The sequence below is a fragment of the Ovis canadensis genome, chromosome 6 (assembly GCF_042477335.2).
Source record: "Ovis canadensis isolate MfBH-ARS-UI-01 breed Bighorn chromosome 6, ARS-UI_OviCan_v2, whole genome shotgun sequence".
In the NCBI taxonomy this organism is placed as follows: domain Eukaryota; kingdom Metazoa; phylum Chordata; class Mammalia; order Artiodactyla; family Bovidae; genus Ovis; species Ovis canadensis.
In genome coordinates, this window is record NC_091250.1 from 107542070 (window position 1) to 107563108 (window position 21039).

At 40.5% G+C, this 21039-nt stretch overlaps 1 protein-coding gene across 8 annotated transcripts in view; it reads left to right on the plus strand.

Annotated features, from left to right (window-relative positions):
* The window catches only part of ART3 (ADP-ribosyltransferase 3 (inactive)), an 81427-nt gene that overhangs the window by 14765 nt on the left and 45623 nt on the right, over nt 1-21039 (plus strand). For 2 of the 8 annotated variants that reach the window (XM_069594424.1, XM_069594418.1), the window contains exon 1: nt 2110-2499. The exons of 1 other annotated variant lie outside the window; for it this stretch is intronic. Coding sequence is in view for 4 of the 7 variants with exons in the window: in XM_069594416.1 (XP_069450517.1) it covers nt 14589-14633 (45 nt within the window). In the remaining 3 variants the exon portion in view is untranslated. Of the gene's footprint in view, nt 1-2086; nt 2500-14555; nt 14634-21039 lie in introns of those variants that run through there. 5 more of the 8 variants (XM_069594415.1, XM_069594422.1, XM_069594425.1 and 2 more) reach the window with 5 other exon arrangements.

Sequence of the window (21039 nt, forward strand, 5' to 3'; positions counted from 1 at the left end):
GATGCTGTCTTATTTGTTTCCTTTCCATTACAGTTATATAAAAAGTAGACATAGCATCATGTTTGAAAACATGGGTTTAAGCTGAAAGACTAAGGTTCAAGTTTAAGCTCTGCCCCTTGTATGATTTTGCTTCAGCTTTTCACATGATAAAATGAAAGAAATAATGGCCCTTTATAGGGTTTCTTTGAGAATCAAATGACAATACATGTGAAGTGTTTAATACTATACCTGGCATATGGTTAGCACTTCATAAATGTCAGCAGCAGTCATTGTTGTCATCATTGTCATCTTCACAGTTATAAGCTGAGTTGCGTCCCCTCATAATTTATATAAATAGCTTGAAGCCCTAAACCCCATTGTGACTATATTTGGAGATCAGGCCTTTAATTGAGGTTAAATGAGGTTATAAGAGTAGAGGCCCTAATCCAATGGAAACAGTGTCCTTGCAAAAAAAGAAGGAGACACCAGCGGCAAGTGCACAAAGAAAAAGGCCCCGTGAGGATGCAGAGAAAAAAATGGCCATCTGCAAGCCAAGGAGAGAGGCCTCAAAAGAAACAAAACCTGTTGACACCTTGATCTTGAACTTCCAGCCTCCAGGACTGTGTGAAAATTAATTTCTGTCGTTTAGGCCACCCAGTGTGTACTGTCTGTTACGGCAGCACTAGTGGGCTAATCACCACCACTATCACCATCATCGTCATTTCATCCTTTTAGTGAGGGTCCCATCCTTTTTCCCATTTTCTATTTAACCTGCTGATGTCAAGTTCTTTCTCTTGTGGAGCTGTCATAAGGTATTGGTTATTCTTACATAACCAAGTTCAAAAGACTCCTTTTATGTCTTACGTAGCTTGACTTCTTTGTGGTCCTTGAAGGTCAACTGTTTTCTCTTTTATAAAAATCTCTCTCTCTCTCTTTTTTTTTTTTTTTAAATTGAAGTATGGCTCAGTTGTAAAGAATCCTCCTGCCAATGCAGGAGATGCAGGTTTGATCCCTGAGTCAGGAAGATCTCCTGGAGAAGGAAATGGCAACCCACTCCGGTATTCTTGCCTGGGTAATCCCATAGACAGAGGAGCCTGGCCTGTGACTGTTCATGGAGTCCTAAAAGAGTCCAACATGATTTAGAGACTAATCAACAGCAACTTAGTTGCATTACAATATTTTGTTAGTTTCAGGTATAGAGAAGAGTGATTCAGTTATGTATATGTATTTTCAGATTATTTTCCATTATACGTTGTTACAAATCATGAATATTGCTCCCTGTGTTACACAGTAAATCCTTATTGCTTATATATTTTATATATAGTAATGTATATGTCTTAATCCCATATTCCTAATTTGTCCCTCCTCCTCCTTCCTTTTCCTTTTGTTAACCATAAATTTGTATTCTATGTCTGTGAGTCTGTTTCTGTTTTATAGATTCATTTGTACTACTTTTTAGATTCCACATGTAAGTGATATATATTTGTCTTTGACTGATTTAGTATGGCTTTGTCTAGGTCATCCATGTTGCTGCAGATGACACTATTTCATTTCTTTGTATAACTGAGTAATACTCCATTGCACATCTTTATCCTTTTTTTTTTTTAATCCATTTGTTGATGAACACTTACGTTGCTTTCATGTGTTGGTTATTGTAAATAGTGATGTTATCAACATTGGGATGTGTGTATCTTTTTGAGTTAGAGTTTTTATTTTTTCCTGATATTTGCTCAGAAGTGGGATTGCTGAATCATATGTTAGCTCTAAAAAATCTCTTTTTTTGAAACTTCTGCTTAGTTTCCTACTAAATTTCCATCTTGAACCTTGTCTCCAGCTCCATCTAAAAACCACTGTTTTCCAGGGCACTCTCCCTTGCATTCAAGTCTGCCACACCATTTGGCTAATATGGTAAGCAGAATAATACCCCATGCACTCCACGAATGTCCATGCTGTAAGCTTTTGAAGCTGTGAATATTTTACATTACTTCGCAAAAGGAAAGTTGCAATTGGAATTAAGGTTATGGACCTTAAAATATATACAGGCATTCATTAAATGGGACCAATATGGGTGCTTAAGAATAAAAGAGGAAGACAGAACAGTCAGAAAGATACAACAAAAGATGAGGAAGTGAGGACTCCAGTGTGTGAGGGACTTCATCTCCTGTTGTTGGCTTTGAAGATGGAGAAAGGGGGTTACCAACCAAGGAGTGTGACATCCTCTAGAAACTGGAAATAGCTCTCAACTGACAACCATGGAAACAGGGATTTCAGTCCTACATCAGCAAGGAATGGAAATCTGCCAACAATCTGAGTGAGAAAAGGAATGGATTCTCCCCTGGAGCCCTTAAAAAGGATGATGAGTCACATAGAAGAAGGCTACCAGACCTATTCATGTAATCATTAACTCTCTTGACTTCCTAAGGGAATACCCCTTTTAGTTTTGATTCCCCCTTTTTTTTTTTTTTTAAGAAAAAAAAATATTTTCTCTTTCAGAAGAGAGGAAGCTTAAATTAAAAAGTGGTAAGTTATCTTCAGTTTTCTTTTAAGTTTAAATGATGTTCTAACAGTAGTTGCTTTATGGGAGTTTCCAGCTTTGAGAAAAAAAAGTTATTAACTAAACTCTTGATTACAACATTAGCCATGCCTAGGGACAGAATTTTTCTGTGTTCTTTGTGTTACATAAAATTTTCACCTTCTAAAATAGTATTCTTCTGTGCATTTAAAAAAGAAAGGTACAGGACTGAAAGTAAAAATTATTATTCCTTTTACCCGTTATTATTTAGGAATGTATAACTAACGCAGAATTTTCCAATCAGTAAATCAGATCTTATTTACCTTTGTTTGTGTCCTGAATCCACAAGGCCTCATGCCATTTTGCACATTGTACAGCTGATAAGTGAATGAAAACAGCTTTTTTCCCCATCCAATTTAAAAGCTTTTTTTCTTTCTAAATCTTTAATCAGTTTTGTATTGTATGGAGAAAAATGCAGATGGAAAATATAGCTACTGCTTCAGCTTCTCAAAAATTTTAAAATTTCACTTCACTTCAGTTGCTAAGTTGTGTCTCGTTGTGATTCCATGGACTGAAGCACACCAGGTTTCCCTGTCCATCACCAACTCCCAGAGCTTGCTTAAACTCATGTCCTTCAAGGTGGTGCTCATCCAACCATCTCATGCTCTGTCGTCCCCTTCTTCTCCTGCCTTCAGTCTTTCCCAGCATCTTGGTCTTTTCCAATGAGTCAGTTCTTCACATCAGGTGGCCAAAGAATTGGAACTTCCAATGAATATCAGTCCTTCCAATGAATATTCAGGACTGATTTCCTTTAGAATTGACATATTTGATCTCCTTGCTGTCCAGAAGACTCGCAAGAGTCTTCTCCAACACCACAGTTCAGAAGCACCAATTCTTTGGCACTCAACCTTCGTTTTGGTCCAGCAGGAAAAACCATAGCTTTGACTATACAGACCTTTGTCGGCCAAGTAATGTCTCTGCTTTTTAATATGCTGTCTAGGTTGGTCATAGCTTTTCTTCCAAGGAGCAAGCGTCTTTCAATTTCATGGCTGCAGTCACCATCTGCAGTGATTTTTGGAGCCCCCCAAAATAAAATTTGTCACTGTTTCCAGTGATTCCCCATCTGTTTGCCATGAAGTGATGGGACTAGATGCCATGATCTTAGTTTTCTGAATGTTGACTTTTAAGCCAGCTTTTTCCCTCTCCTCTCACTTTCTTTAAGAGGCTCTTCAGTTCCTCTTCACCTTCTGCCATAAGAGTGGTATCATCTGCATATCTGAGGTTATTGATATTTCTCCCGGCAATCTTGAGTCCAGCTTGTGCTTCATCCAGTCTGGCATTTTGCATGATGTACTCTGCATGTAAGTTAAATAAACATGGTGACAATATACAGCCTTAACATACTTCTTCCCCAATTTGGAACCAGTCTGTTGTTCCATGTCTGGTTCTAACTGTTGTTTCTTGAGCTCCATACAGATTTCTCAGGAGGCAGGTAAAGTGGTCTGGTATTCCCTCTCTTGAAGAATTTTCCATAGTTGGTTGTGATCCACACAGTCAAAGGCTTTAGCATAGTCAATGAAGCAGATGTTTTTCCGAAATTCTCTTGCTTTTTTGATGATCCAATGGATGTTGGCAATTTGATCTCTGGTGTGTCTGCCTTTTCTAAATTCAGCTTGAACAACTGTAAGTTCACGGTTCATGTACTGTTGAAACCTCACTTGGAAAGTTTTCAGTATTACTTTGCTAGCATTTGAGACGAGGGCAATTGTGTGGTAGTTTGAACATTCTTTGGCATTGCTGTTCTTTGGGATTGGAATGAAAAGTGACCTTTTCTATTCCTGTGGCCACTGGTGAGTTTTCCAAATTTGCTGAAATATTGAGTGCAGTGCCGGGGTCCAGCCCCGGTGGATCCAGGGTGATTCGATGGTAGGGACGGAGTCGGCGTCTTTGGAAAAATACATATTTAATCACAGATATAGAGAGATTAGAAATGGATAGTGTAGTAGGAAGATTAGTGGAGAAAAGGAGGCTGAATAACTTGGATTACGTGGAATAGCATCCATGCTCCAGATGGGAATTCAGCCAGAAAAACGGGAGCAAGAAAGAAGCGACATGGGGGAATCAGTCTTTCCGGAAACTGATCCGATTTCTTTATTTTTGGGTTTGCTTATATACCTTTTGTTACACATAGGGATGAATACAGAGTCACGTGGGGGTCAGCAGTCCTGACCTTTGTCAAAATCAGGTGCTTCACATAAATGTATAAAAAAAAAGGTCTTAGGAATATTACATCATCTTCTGGCCATGAGTGAGACCTGCTGACATTTTATGATCCTTTCTTTCTGATAACCAAAAAACTTATTTCTTCCAAGGGTGTTTTTTCTTAAACCAGGCACCACCCTCCAAATAAAGTTACATTCCTATAGGGTGAGGGTGTAGTGAGTTACAATCAAGAAAGGAATTTATTTAACCCAAGGTTAACATGATTAGTCTTAAAGGTTAATACTTATTTTTCCTATACGCTTAAAGGTTAATACTTATTTCTCCTATATGTTAGTTATATTCATTATAAGGGTAGGGGACATGGAGATTTAGCAGCAAACATCAACCTAACAAATGAAAATCCTTTCACCAATGCTCCTCTTAAGATCTATTTAGTCTTAAGATATGATAAAGTTACATTTTTACATAGCAAGGACACTGATTTATAACAAAGTACAGTGATCTATTACAAAAGAGAAAATCCATTAACTCAAAAAGTCTAGTATTGCTAACATCAAAAACTACTATATTTCCTTTGCTATACTCCAAATACATTGATTAATATATTCCCAAGTGCCTAAGGATATGGAGGCCTGGCGGCAATCATTGACTCAACAAGAAGAAAAAGTCCTATGCTAATTAAGACTCTCAAAATACTCCAAAACTCTGTGCTGTTTATGGTTAAGAGGTAGTAAACAATCATGTGGCAGGAGTATGGATAATCCTGTCACACAAGCTAGTCTGTCAGCAGAGAGGTTTGACCTGAGACATTCTTGTCCCACCCAGAGCCGGGAATTAGCAGCAATTATTGACACAACAAATGAAAAAACCCTTCACCAATATAATTCCTAACCAACTATACTAATAATTTCTAACTCCCCAAAATAATTTGCCTTTAGTAAGTCTAAAACATCTCATGCCTCTCAGGTTGGGAGGCTATAAACAGTCACATGTGGCTGGACAAACCTATACAGGTGGGCTAGATAACCTTCAGAGGAGTCCGTAAGCTGAAACACTCTTGTCACGCCCAAGAATTTTTATTGCCTTGGAGCTGCACGTTTACTCCTTCTCAGAGAGAAACGGTTATGGGGGAGAGCCCCCCGTAAAGTCAGAGGTGTAGGTGAGAGCATAAAACAGACTCTGGTTTTGGTGTTAGATGCTCGGGAACAGGGGGTTTCCTGAGGCTTGATCACGCCTTTGCGTATGCCAAGCCTCCTTCCTCATGACCTTTGCCATGAGCGGAATTCCTCACGCTGGCCCCCGGCAGCAGCACTTTCACAGCATCATCTTCTAGGATTTGAAATAGCTCAACTGAAATTCCATCACCTCCACTAGCTTTGTTCGTAGTAATGCTTCCTAAGGCCCAGTTGACTTCACACTCCAGGATGTCTGTCTCTAGGTGAGTGATCACAGCATCGTGATTAAGATCTTGGATCATAGCCTTATCTTACTCAATGAAACTATGAGCCATGCTGTGTAGGCTCAAGACATGTATGACCCAAGGTGGATGGGTCATAGGGGCGAGTTTTGGCAAAATGTGGTCCACTGGAGAAGGCAATGACAAACCACTTCAGTATTCTTGTCTTCAGAACCCCATGAACAGTATGAAAAGGCAAAAAGATATGACACTGAAAGATGAGCTTCCCAGGTTGATAAGTGCCCAATATGCTATTGGAGAAGAGTAGAGAAATAGCTCCAGAAAGAATGAAGAGCCTGAGCCAAAATGAAAACAGCGCCTAGTTGTGAATGTGACTGGTGATGGAAATAAAGTCTGATGCTGCAGTTTCACTCATACCTGACACTGATGCACAGGTTGTGGTTCCCTGCTGGATTCAATTCTCTCTACCCTCTTGAATGGTCTTCTCTGTAGCTTAAATGGTAAAGAATTTGCCTGCAGTGCAGGAGACCAGGGTTCGATCCCTGGGTTGGGAAGATCCTCTGGAGAAGGGAATGGCAGTCCACTCCACTGTTCTTGCCTGGAGAATCCCATGGACACAGGAGACTGGCAGGCTACAGTCCATGGGGTCACAAAGAATCGGACACGACTGAGCAACTAACACTACTACCCTCTTGAATAAACAATCCAGTGATGTTTGGGGAGTAGCTCTTTTTCCTCATCATAGATGACATGATCACACTGGATTGCATTCTGAATAGCTCCTGCAGCCTTCCTGTACTGTTCTGTGTTCAGGTCCCATGCCTCCTCAGATAAAGAGCATCCCCTGGCTATTTCCTGTGTCATGCGTTTTTTCAGTTTCTCAGTTACTTACTTCTTCTTCCTCTTGTCTCTCTTCGTCCTTTCTCTGGGCCTCCCAATCCCATCAGGTCTTTATTAGCAAACTCCTTGTGTTGCACAGCAGGGCATTCAGTGAAGCTGTCCTTTGGCAGATCTAGCTCCAGCTGAGGATCACTAAATTGATAAAGACCTCTTCGGACTCCTCATTGTCTTCTCAAATCCACGAAAATTGGGAACAGACTGTGAGCAGATTCTTCCAAACCCCACTGCAGTGATGGCCATAACCTCATGCCAAGCAAAGTCATTGTTTTCTATGGGTTTGTAGATGTCATAGCCCTCTCAGAATTGTCACAGGGTTGTTCCTGTCACTTATCGCTTCCACACTGCGAAGGTTGGCTCTAGCCTTGAACTGATAAAACCAGCCTTGCACGCATGCTAAATCCCTTCAGTCGTGTCTTGACTCTTTGCGACCCTATAGACTATAGCCTGCCAGTTTCTTTTGTCCATGGGATTCTCCAGGCAAGAATATTGGAGTCAGTTGCCATGCACTCCTCCAAGAGATCTTCCCAACCCAGGGATTGAGCCCACATTCTCTTTTATCTCCTGCATTGGCAAGTGGGCTTTTTTATTTTTATTTTATTTTTTACCACTAGTGCCACCTGGGCCATGGCTAGCATTAAAAGATGCACCTTCTGATTCCTTACCATGTTTCTTCAAGTCTTCAAAAAGGCTTTTAGCTTTCTCTTGAATCAGCATTAAGCTGAGCAGGACTCAATGCTGATGCTGATCCTGCATCCACACACTGAAAAGTTTCTCCGTTTCCTCCATCATTTTTGTATGCTTTGATATTATTGTTGACATCATCAGCACAGCTGACTTCATATGTTCATGATCTTGTCCTGTTCTTTAGACTCATACGGATGGTTGGATAATTCATGTAGATGACATCTACCATCTTTTCACTCTCTCAATTATTTTCACTTTTGTTTCCATTGTTATCTCTTGGTCTGTGTGTGTGTGTGTGTGTGTGTGTGTGTGTGTGTGTGTGTGTTTAGCCATACCAGCTGTATCACTGCTGCTTTTACATTTGCTTCTGGACATTCTGGGCTTGAAATAAAAATACTGCACTCTGTGCAATACTGTGCATGCATGCTTAGTCATTCAGTCATGTCTGATTCTTGGCGAACCCATGGACTGTAGCCCTCTAGGCGCCTCTGTCCATGGAATTTTCCAGGCAAGAATTCTGGAGTGGGTTGCCATTTCCTACACCAGGGGCTCTTCCTGACCCAGGGATTGAACCTGCGTCTTCTGCATTGGCAGGCAGATTCTTTAGCACTGCCCCACTTAGGAAACCCCACAGAGTCCTGTAAAGTCACAAAGTCCCACCCGTTTGTAGAGGATGCATGCACTTGACAGTGTGTGCCAGACACATGAGCTAATTTATGTGACTAGTCATGCAAATGCATGTTCACATCTTTGAAAGTTCACAAGTTAAAAGTCTGTATGTACTGTACTTTGGAGCTAATAAACTAGTAGTATAGAAGTGGTATGTGAAAGTCACTCAGTCGTGTCCGACTCTTTGCACTCCCTTGGACTACACAGTCCATGGAATCCTCCAGGCCAGAATACTGGAGTGGGTAGCCTTTCCCTTCTCCAGGGGAGCTTCCCAACCCAGGGATTGACCCCAGCTCTCCCACATTGCAGGCGGTTTCTTTACCAGCTGAGCCACGAGAGAAGCCCAAGAATACTAGAGTGGGTAGCCTATCCCTTCTCCAGCAGATCTTCCTGATGCAGGAATTGAACTGGGGTCTCCTGCACTGCAGGCAGATTCTTTACCAACTGAGCTATCAGGGAAGCCCATGGAAGTGGTATAGGCAAATGCTAATAGTATAAACAGAAGAACTGGATATGGAAGTGTTTATTTCTGGGAACAAATGAGGCACAGGCTGTTGTTTATCATTACACACCCTCTGAAATATTTGATGTTTAAGTTATATGTAAGTATTACTTGGATAATTTTCTTTTTAACTTGGATAAAATTTAACTCTATAAGGCCTTTAGTAATAAACACTTAGAAATCCATGTGTCAGAAGAAAGGATAGTTATAAGGATATCCTTTGGAGGGAAACCATATTATATATTTGTAAGAAAAACTCTTTCTATCAGACTTCTCTTTTTCTTCCTAGTGATAATTGTGTCCCCAAATTTCTTCATCTAACATCTGCTACCATCACCAGACAGTGTCTTGAGGCCAAGGACTCTTTAAAAATGTTAATATCCATCACCTGACTTAACACATAGTACACAGTGAATATGAGTCACTTGTTTGGGTAAACTTGCGTTCACTTTAAGGTTCAGGTTACCCAGTCAGAGGCAGAGGGAGGTATAGAGATGTCACGTTCACTTGGCCTTAGTTTCCATCCAGCTCCTAGGCGAATCATCATCAGGTAACTCAGTGCTTCCCACTTAGGAATGTTTCTCTCACCATGGTGAAGAAGATTAAGTTACCTTACAAATATTAGAACCTTGACATTGAACTCTGTAGTCTGGAACATGGTGACACCTCAGGTTTTTTTTTGAGAAAGTATTTTAGTGGATGAATAAATGAATGATTACTTTGGCTGAATCATATGGATACAAGGAACCTCGCAATAATCTCTGGATTGCCAGTGTAATCAGTCAGTCACGCAGGAATGGACCCTTCTCTGGAGAAGAATTCTGCTGTAGTTGACTCTTGTGTGCTGTGTTCTTACATCTCCTTTTTCTAGAGTTTCTTTTGAGTGTCATTTCCTAGATTATCGACGTGAAGTGAAAGTTGCTCAGTCGTGTCCAACTCTTTTCAACACCATGGAATTCTCCAGACCAGAATACTGGAGTGGGTAGCCTTTCCCTTCTTCAGGGGATCTTCCCAACCCAGGGACTGAGCCCAGGTCTCCATTGCAGGTGGACTCTTTATCAGCTGAACCACACCTTTTCTTATTCTTTTGAAGTGCTTCATGAGCTCAAGGGAATCTGCAGTGTTACTAATAGCATATTTCAGTTTTTGTGTTTCTACCTTAGGGTCAACATTGTTCTTAAAAATTCAATTTATAGTTCATTGCCCCAGAATCTTGATTTTCAAGGGTTGGACATCTTCTAAAAGGAGTGCAAGGGAGAATTGTCATACATCTTTTTTATTTTCCTCAGAGCTGGTTTACTGTCCAGATCAGAGGTTAGCATATGAGAAAGTAAATCCTCAAGAGTTACCATGTGTTCATTCATACTTGATTGAGTGATCGTCTGCCTAGAACATTTGGGGTACTCAATAAAATGATTCTCTAAATAGATTTTTTTTTAAAAATTATGCCACAGTAGTGTCAGATGCTCCGTTTCCACAGTGATTGTGGGTTGGACTGTGGAGCTTTATTCTGCGTAATAGAGAATTGCTAATAACTTCATATTCTTGGTCTAGATTTTTTGACACCAACCAAATTATTATATTTAACTAATCAAATGGCTGCTTAATAGTAAAAAAAAAAAATTCAGTGTAATAAAAAAAGTTCCTTGGGTGAAAACTAGTACTGCAAAAGAGATTTGTAAGACTATAACAGGTTAAAAGACTCTTGCTCCTTGGAAGAAAAGCTATGATCAAACTAGACAGCATATTGAAAAGCAGAGACATTACTTTGCCTACAAAGCTATGGTTTTTCCAGTAGTCATGTATGGATGTGAGACTTGGACTATAAAGAAAGCTGAGCGTCAAAGAACTGATGCTTTTAAACTGCGGTGTTGAAGAAGACTCTTGAGAGTCCCTTGGTCAGCAAGGAGATCAAACCTGTCAATCCTAAAGGAAATCAGTCCTGAATATTCATTGGAAGGACTGATGCTGAAACTGAAGCTCCAATACTTTGGCCACCTGATGCAGAGAACTGACTCATTGGAAAAGACCCTGATGCTGGAAAAGATTGAAGGTGGGAGAATGGGGTGACAGAGGATGAGATGGTTGGATGACATCACTGACTCAATGGACATGAGTTTGAGCAAGCTCAGGAGTTGCTGATGGATAGGGAAGCCTGGTGTGTTGCAGTCCATGGGGTGGCAAAGAGACAGACATGACTGAGTGACTGAACTGATAACAGGCTAACTAACGACAGTCATGATTTCACTTGGCTTTAGCCTCCTCCTAGCTTGTAGGAAAATGGTCACCATATAGCTTAGTGTTTCCAACTTGGAAGTGCTCCTATCATAATAGTGAAGAAAATAAAGTTAATTTTACTATTATTAGAGCATGACATTGAACTCTATGGTCTGAAACATAGTGTTGTATGTGAACTTGTGACTGAGTTTGTCTGTGTAACAGGTATTGATAAATAGTAAATGAAGTATAGAGCCAGACATCCTGGAATGCAAAGTCAAGTGGGCCTTAGGGAAACATTACTACCAACAAAGCTAGTGGAGGTAATGGAATTCCAGTTGAGCTTTTTCAAATCCTAAAAGATGATGCTGTGAAAGTGGTGCACTCAGTATGCCAGCAAATTTGGAAAACTCAGCAGTGGCCACAGGACTGGAAAAGGTCCGTTTTCATTCCAGTCCCAAAGAAAGGAAATGCCAAAGAATGCTCAAACTACCACATAATCTCACTCATCTCACATGCTAGCAAAAAATGCTCAAAATTTTCCAAGTGAGGTTTCAACAAACAGTGCATGAACCGTGAACTTCCAGACGTTCAAGCTGGATTTAGAAAAGGCGGAGGAACCAGAGATCAAATTGCCAACATGTGTTGGATCATCAAAAAAGCAAGAGAATTTCAGAAAAACATCTACTTTTGCTTTATTGACTATGCCAAAGCCTTTGACTGTGTGGATCACAACAAACTGTGGAAAATTCTTAGAGAGATGGGAATACCAGATGACTTTACCTGCCTCCTGAGAAATCTGTATGCAGGTGAAGAAACAACAGTTAGAACCAGACATGGAACAACAGACTGGTTCCAAATTGGGAAAGGAGTACATCAAGGCTGTATATTGTCACCCTGCTTGTTTAATTTATATGCAGAGTACATCATGAGACTTGCTGGACTGGATGAAGCACAAGCTGGAATCAAGTTTGCCAGGAGAAATATCAATAATCTCAGATATGCAGATAACACCACACTTATGGCAGAAAGGAAAGAAGAACTGAAGAACCTCTTGATGAAAGTGAAAGAGGAGAGTGAAAAAGCTGGCTTAAATCTCAACATTCAGAAAACTAAGATCATGGCATCTGGTCCCATAACTTCATAGCAAATAGATGTGGAAACAGTGGAATCAGTGACCGACTTTATTTTGGGGGGCTCCAAAATCACTGCAGATGGTGACTGCAGCCATGAAATTAAAAGATGCTTGCTCCTTGGAAGAAAAGTTATGACCAACCTAGACAATATATTAAAAAGCAGAGAGATTACTTTGCCAACAAAGGTCCATCTAGTCAAAGCTATGGTTTTTCCAGTGGTCATGTATGGATGTGAGAGTTGGACTATAAAGACCAACTCATTTGAAAAGACTCTGATGCTGTGAAGGATTGAAAGCAGGAGGAGAAGGGAACGACAGAGGATGAGATGGTTGGATGGCATCACCGACTCAAAGGACATGATGAGTAAACTCCGGGAGTTGGTGATGGACAGGGAGGCCTGGCATGCTGCAGTTCATGGAGTTGCAAAGTCGGACACAACTGAGCGACTGAACTGAACTGATGAAGTATATGGTTTCAAGTCATAGTTCATCTAAGTGTTCACTGAAGCTGAAATTGAAAGCCCAGGTTACCAAAACCAAGACATCTTACCACTTTTACTGGAAAGTCCGTATGAGTAAAACTTCTTCCCCAAGGAAGTGGGCACCTTAAATTTTGTTGCAGAAGCTAAATTGTCGCCCTTAGTGTCTGTAGATGCTAATACTGTTCCTACTAATATTTATCCTCGAAATCTTAAGCTCAGTAAGGCTACTAATTCTTTCTTCCCTCTGTTTTCTGTTCCCTCTCTTTCCTTGTTTCATAAACACTTTTGAAATACTCATAGTGTAAAAGACGTATACTAGGAGCATGCTAAGAGATTCAAAGATAAGTTACAGCATCATGAGGGACATGTGAAAGTATTCTGAAGGCATTTGAAAAAATGTAATTAAACGTACTCCACACATACATATAAATACTTTGAGATCATTGTCATAGAAATCCATTTTCCTTGATAAGAATGGGTCTCATTGCAGTAGGAAAAAAAGTTGAGAATTAAAGCCTAGGGGCTTAAAATTTACCAACAGACATGTCTACAAATAGAATAATGTATTTTAATAATTTAATAGTGAATGTTATGGGGTAATGTTTTGGATTGTTGTGAAAATACTAAATATGCTTTCATTCCCTCTATAAATTATGTTCAGTCTGTTCTCCAAACACCTTTAAGATTAAATCATTAATAGTCCAAGGGAAGGAAAGGCAGAAAACGCCAGAATAGAGAGGTTCATAGGATAAAGGAGGAAGAAATAGCACGTAGAAAGTACCCCTAATAGGAATTGGGAGAAGAAGAGTAAAACAGAAAAGAAGGGGAAAAGATCAGAATCTTGTGTCCTGGCTCCTCTGACGGAAACTCTGGAAAAGGCTGGTGTAGGAGTTTAGAAACAAGTTTCTGGGATCTTAGCTCAGTAGTGATTGTTTTCTTTTGCCTCTCCTTGGGCAAACTGGGCTGTTTTCAAGGTCTTTTAGAAAAGCATCATGTATAACATGAGACCACCCAAGCAATAAGTTGGTAATAGCAAAGTAACAGGATGGGTAGGGAAGAGACGAAGGTTCCTTCTCTCCAGTTTTCCACAAAGTCAAGGTTGTGATGGAATTCCTAGGTTTCCCTTGGGGCCTATAAAGGTAACTGAGGCACAAACCAGCTCTAGTCTTTTATAAGAAGATGCCCAACAAGGCCAAGAAACCTTATCTAGAGTTTGTGGTAGGAACATTGAGTACAGGTGAGAGGACATAGAGATTGTTCTTTAGAATCCTCAGTGCTAGGAGACTGTACTGGGAGGGATATACTGTATTGATGAGGGGATTTACCAACAGGGCACCCAACAATCTGTAGAAAATACTAACTCATTAAACCAGCAGTTAAATGTCATCGTTTCTGGAGACCATACCAACCGCTTATGCTAGCAGAGACCAGGCTAAAGTTTTCCCCAGTAGCAGGGTGCCACAATGTATGTGGGAACCATATGCAAAAAGGAAACTTATTTATCTATATTGGAAATACACATAATTTACTAACTGTCATGTCCATTGAGGCATCCCTGGTGACTCAGACAGGAAAGAATCCACGTACAGTTCGAGAGACCTGGGTTCAGTCCCTGGGTTGGGAAGATCTCCTGGAGAAGGGAATGGCTACCCATTCCAGTATTCTTGACAACTGAGTGACTTTCACTTTCATGTCCATTAATGATAGAACATTAATCCTGCCAGTTAAAATTTAGTTACTTGTGAGTTGAAGCAGTCTTCTTTAAGTAAAAAAAATTAGTTAAATTCAGAATTTTTTTTTCTTTTTCCCTTTTGTCTTTCTCATGCTTTGTTAAGTCACTTCAGTCATGTTGGACTCTTTGTGACCCTATGGACTGTAGCCTGCCAGGCCCCTCTGTCCTTGGGATTCTCCAGGTAAGAATACTGGAGTGGGTTGCCATGTCCTCCTACAGAGAATCTTCTGGATGGACCCCATGTCTCTTACATCCTCTGCATTGACAGGTGGGTTCTTTACCACTAGCAGCACCTGGGAAACTCTGTCCTTCCCAAGAGCAAGTGAAGTCCTGCCAGTGTGGGTAGAGGTGACCTGTTCTGTTGCTGCCCTCTAGTGGTCTCTGACCTTTCCTGACGTGTCTTATCCTGCTGGTCTTTGGACGGTGATAATTTCCATTCTCTGCTGTAGTATCTTGCGTTGGCCTCCAGTCTCTAAGTTACATGTACTTTGCCTTATCTGACCACAACCCTGAGCTCCTTTGGATTTCCTAGCTCTTTCAAGCCTCTTCCTTTGACCATTGCATCATTCAGGTGCTTTCTGGTAGTAGTCTTCAGTTGGGATACATACAACTCTGGAGGTACATGAAGACATTCCAAGGAGTATGTGGGTGAGGTTGTTGCTATTTAATAAAATTCATCAACTTTAAATGTACAATGACCCACAACAAACATATATATTATTGTGCAACCACCAAATACTATCATGATATAAAACATTTCATTACCCCAAAATGTTTGTAGTCCGTCTCCTTGTCCAAGGCTCTGGCAGTCACTGCTTTCTGTCACTACATTTCTTTGTTTTCTAGAATGTCAACTAAATGTTATCATACAGTATGTAGCTTTGTCAGGTATATCAGTGAACAAAACAGACATCATGCCCTTGTCAAATTCATATTCTTGTGGGAGGGGACAAACAACAACTAAAATAAATAATTATGAAAGTATGTTAGAATATAGTAACTGTTATATAGTAACTGTCATACAGTATGTGACTAACTTCTTAGTACAATGCTTTTGAGATTCATCCATTTTGTATGTATCAGTAGGTCATTCCTCTTTTAAAGAACAGCTTTACTGAGATTCACTTCAGATACCATATATTAATAACATCATGTATTTAAAGTATATGATTCAGGGAGTTCCCTGGTGGATCAGTGGTTAGGACTCTGCACTCTCACTGCTGAGGGCCCAGATTCAGTCCCTGGTCAAGGAACTAATGCCCCAATGATGCATAGTACAGCCAAAATAATAATAAAACAAAAAGTATCTAATTCAGTGGTCTTTGGTTTATTCACAGAATTGTGGAGCCATCACTGTAGTTAGTTTTAGAGTTGTTAATGTGTGCAACAACGTGGGTGGATTTCAAAGCATTATGCTAAGAATTCAGTCACAACCTCACCACCTTTACTCCTACCGTCTTGGTTCAAGCCACCATAGTCTCTGCTTTCATTATCATCAGTTCAGTTCAGTTCAGTTCAGTCGCTCAGTCGTGTCCGACTCTTTGCCATACTAACCTGTAAACTGGTTGGCTTTCACCCTACAGACTATTCTTAGAAGAACAGCCAGGGGGTCATCATCTTAAAAAATAAGTCAAATCTTGTCATACTTCCATTCAAACCTTGTGATTTACTCCCTTTCTCTTAGAATAAGATCTGAGATTCTTATAATAGCCTACAAACTCTTATCTTCCCACTACCACCCTTACCTTGCTGACCTTATCTCCACAGCTCTTCCTTACCTACGACTCTTCTATTCCAGCCGCATCAGCCTCTTGTATTTCCTCCTCCTGACCACTCTTCAACCATAGTCTTCACGGCTGATCTCCCTCATCTCCTTCAAGTCTTTGCTTATATATCATTTTTTCATCCCCCAAACCATCCAATTTAAATGGCAGACTCCCCATGGAAGCCAGTCTCTTTTGTATTACTTTTTAAAAAAAATAACAATTACTATATTCTAACATACTTTCATAATTCTTTTAGTTGTTATTCGCTGGGGTCCAGCCCCTGCAGGATCCAGGGAAACCCAAAGGAGAAACGGCGTCGGCGATTGATTGAGAGAGAGAGAGATAGATAAGAATGTTGTAGATAAGAAAATAGAGGAGAGAAAGAGGCTGATATTCCTTGGTTTACATAGAGAACCAATAAAACTTCAAGACAGGAAGTTTGCCCTGTTCACGGAGGCCACAGGTGCCCTCCCGGTCTCCCGAGGGAGTGAAGATGCAGAAAGTCTTCCCATTCAGGTCTTAGAAACCTGGGCAGATAAGTGAACGCAGGGAGCCCCCATGCTCCAAGGGATCAGCCTGAAAAAGAGAGGGAGAGGGAGAGAGAAAGAAAGAAAGATAGAAGAAAAAACACGGGGTGACCAAGCTTCTGCGAGGCCCAAAAGCTTTATTTTTCAAAAGGTACTTTTATACCTTGCCTTATACATAGAGGGAAATGAAAGATGCAAGGTCATACAGAGTTAGCCCAAATATTCCAGCAGTATTGCCCTTATCGAAACCAGGATTTTTCTGCATACCTTTTCCACAAAAGATGTTGTGTACAGTATCTTCTGGCCTTGGAGGCCTGTGAACATTTTATGACCCTCTTTTGATAAAGGCTGCTCAACCAGAAAACTTATTTTCCCTCAAAGTGTTTTTTCTTTATATTTCTAATCTATGTCAGCCTCAGAAAATGCCAAACAGAGTTACTTTTTTCACAGAGCAAAGGTGCAGTGAGTTACAAGAAAGAACCAATTAGCTCAAAAGTCCAATATGGTTAAATTCAAGGCTACACTTGTTTTTCTAGCATTCTCACTATGTTAACTAATGCATTCCCAGGTGCACAGTGGATAAGAGAGATATGGGAACTTAGCAACAAGCATTGGCCCAATAATGAAATCCTACATCAGCCCTAGCACTACTCTAATAACTTTTAACTCTTTCAAAGGCTCTATGTTTTAGGCTTTCCGTGCTTCTCACAGTTGGGAGGCTGTAAATAATTGTATGCATAGCTGCAGGAGTCTGGATAACCTGCCAAGCAAGCTAGAATGCTAATAGAGGGGGTTTGATTTGAAATATTCCTCTCCTGTCCAGGAGACTTATTAGCTAGAGCCCTAAGTTGATTTTCTCCAGAGAAAGGTGGTCAGGGTTAGCCCCCTGTTAATGTCAGAGGAGTTGGTGAAAGTCATGAAACAGTAAAACAGACAGATTTCTGGTTTTGGAGTAGATGCTCGAGAAAGCCTAGGGAGCCCCTTGAGTTCTGAAGCCTTACTTAACAGTTCTCTTCCACATGACCTTGTCATGGGTGGGATCTCCCATGGCGGCTCCCAGCAGTTGTTTGTCCCCTCCCACAAGAATATGCATTTGACAAGGGCACGATGTCTGTTTTGTTCACTGATATACCTGCATTACTTAAACCAGTGCCTGGAACATTGTGAAGACTCATATATTTGTTGAATGGATGGATGGATGAATGAAATAGAGTCAAAAATTGGAGATTCTGGTTCAAGATAGTGATATAAGAAGATCCTGAACTCACCTTCTCCCAGGGGTATGCCAAATCTACATCCATGTATAAAATAATTGCTTCTAGGGAAAAACGAAAAACTGGTGGAATAATTCTTCACATCAGACAAATGTGAAGGAAGCCACTTCTAAATGAGTAGCAAAGACTGTGGCAGAATCTTGCCATAAACTCCCAACTCTGGTGCTGCAACCCACAGTTGGAAGGTAGTTCATAACTCGGAATTTTGCCCTGGGGAGTAAAGGGTTCTTATGTCACATTGGGTACCCCAACTTTAAAGACAGTTACCTGAGAGACAAGCCCTCAAAACACTTGGGTATAAAGACTAGCAGGGCTCACATATAAGACTGGTGGGGCTGTGACAAACTGAGGTGCAGTCTTAAAGGGCCTGTGTGCAGACTCATCTGCTCCAGGGAGCAGTGCAGAAGGAGCCCTTTGAAAAGCATCCAGATTTACGTATAAAAGACTTGTTTGTTAATTTTAGAGTAATTGGTCTGAGGGGCAAAGGCCTGCTGGAGTATTCTCCTGGGAAGGAGGCTAATGGGTGCTTTCATCATGCCCTCGCTCTGCCTTGCTAAAACCCACAGGTACCACTATTTCTTTATTTTCCTGCTTCCAATGGGTGTCATCTTTATGCTGTAGTCACTGGGTACCATTTTTCACAATCCATTTTTGCCTTACTAAAACCAGTGGGTACCATCTCCCCCAAATCTTTTTTCTTTAAAGATTTTCTTGTGTGGACCATTGTTTTTAAAGTCTTTTTGAATTTGTTACAGTATTGTTTCTGTTTTGGGTTTTTGACTGCAAAGAATGTGGGATCTTAGCTCCCTGATCAGGGATCAAACCCATACCTCCTGTATTGGAAGGTGAAGTCTTAACCACTGGATTCCTAGGACTTCCTTCCCCAACTCTTAAAAAAAATGTATATTTTTTTTCCTCTTTGGTATGTTCCATTCTTGTACTCTGCTTCACTGTAGCTGGGCTTCCCTGGTGTTCAGTGATAAAGAAATGGCCTGCCAATGCAGGAGACTTAAGTTTGATCCCTGGGTTGGGAAGATCCCCTGGAGAATGACGTGCAACCCACTTCAATATTCTTGCCTAGAAAATCCCATGGACAGAGGATCCTGGTGGGTTACAGTCCATGGGGTCACAAAGAGCTGGACATGACTTAGTGACTAAACAACAGCAATCACTCTAGCCAGTGGGTGCCATCTTTGTGTTCTTGCTTTGCTGTAGTCCAGAGCACCAGTATTTCTCAGGAGGTTATGTACACATCTGTTGCTTCATTTTTATATCTGGTGACCCAGTTTTTGCAGCTGCCACTTGGGGGCTCACCTGGCTTTGGAGGCCAAGAAGACTTGTGTTCCTGGGTTTCATGAGACTTTAACAGTTGGATAATCACAATGGTATTGAGAAACAACTAAGAGTACCAGGGCAGAGCTGAATGATAAGGTTTGTCTCCTGTACAGGGCCAACCCTGCAGGACTGGCAGAGGCAGCTGTTTCATCAAATGCATAGAAACTGACAGAAAGTCAAGCAAAGTGAAGAAACAGAGAAGCATGTTCCAAATGAACAAGATAAAACTGCAAAAAAAAAAAAACTTAATAAAATAGAGATAAGTAATTAACCTGATAAAAAGTTCAAAGTGATAATCATAAAAATGCTCCCTGAACTCAGAAGAGGAATGGATGAATACAGTGAGAACTTTATCAAAGAGATTAGAAAATATTTAAAAATTCCAAACAGAAGTCATAGAACTGAAGAGTACAGCAACCAAACTGGAAAATACATTAGTGGGATTCAACAGAAGATTAGGTGAAACAGAAGAAAGGGCAAGTGAGCTCAAAGACAGGATAGAAGAACTCACCAAATCAAAGTAGTAAAGAAGTGAAGATAGCATAAAGAACTTTGGGGATACATCAAGTGCCTACCATTTGTATTATAGGAGCACCAGAAGGACAGGAGAGAGAAAAACGGGAGAAAAATTACTTGGATAAATGATGATTGAAACTAACCTGGGGAAGGAAGCAGACATCTACATCCAGGAAGCTAAAAGAGTTCCAAATAAGATGAACCTAAAGAGACCCACAAGACTCATTATAACTAAAATGTCAAAAGTTAAAGACAAGGAGAGAATCTTAAAAGCAGCGAGAGCAAAACAACTTGTTATGTATAAGGGAACCTCCATAAGACCAGCAGAAGATTTTCTTCAGCAGTGACTTTGCAAACCAGAAAGGAGTGGCAAGGAAAGGAAAAAAAAAAAACCTACAACCAAGAATACTCTGCCTGCAAAGTTATCATTCAAAACTGAAGGAGAGAAAGAGTTCTCCAGACAAGCAAAAGCCAAAGGAGTGCATCACTCACTAAACCAGCATTACAAGAAATGTTAAAGGGACTTACTTAAGCTGAAAAGAAAGGATGCTAGTTAATAACAACAAAACATATGAAAGTATAAAACTCACTGCTAAAGGTAAACATATGGGCATACCTCAGAGACACTGTTAACTTGATTCCAAGTTACCACAATAAAGCAAGTCACGTGAATTTTTGATTTCCCAGTGCATATAAAAGATATATTTATTTTATGCTTTAGACTGTTAAGTATGCAGTAGCATTAAGCCTAAAAAAACAGTGTGCATACGTTAATTTAAAAATCAGTTCAGTCGCTCAGTCATGTCCGACTCTTTGCGACCCCGTGAATATAGAGGGGTCCAAAAATAAAGTCTGACACTTTGTTTCCACTGTTTCCCCACCTATTTCCCATGAAGTGATGGGATCGGATGCCATGATCTTCGTTTTCTGAATGTTGAGCTGTAAGCCAACTTTTTCACTCTCTTCTTTCGCTTTCATCAAGAGGCTTTTTATGCTAATCATTGTCTGAACCTTAAGCAAGCAGTATGTGAGAGTTGGACTGTGAAGAAGGCTGAGCACCAAAGAATTGATGCTTTTGAACTGTGGTGTTGGAGAAGACTCTTGAGAGTCCCTTGGACTGCAAGGAGATCCAACCAGTCCATTCTGAAGGAGATCAGCCCTGGGATTTC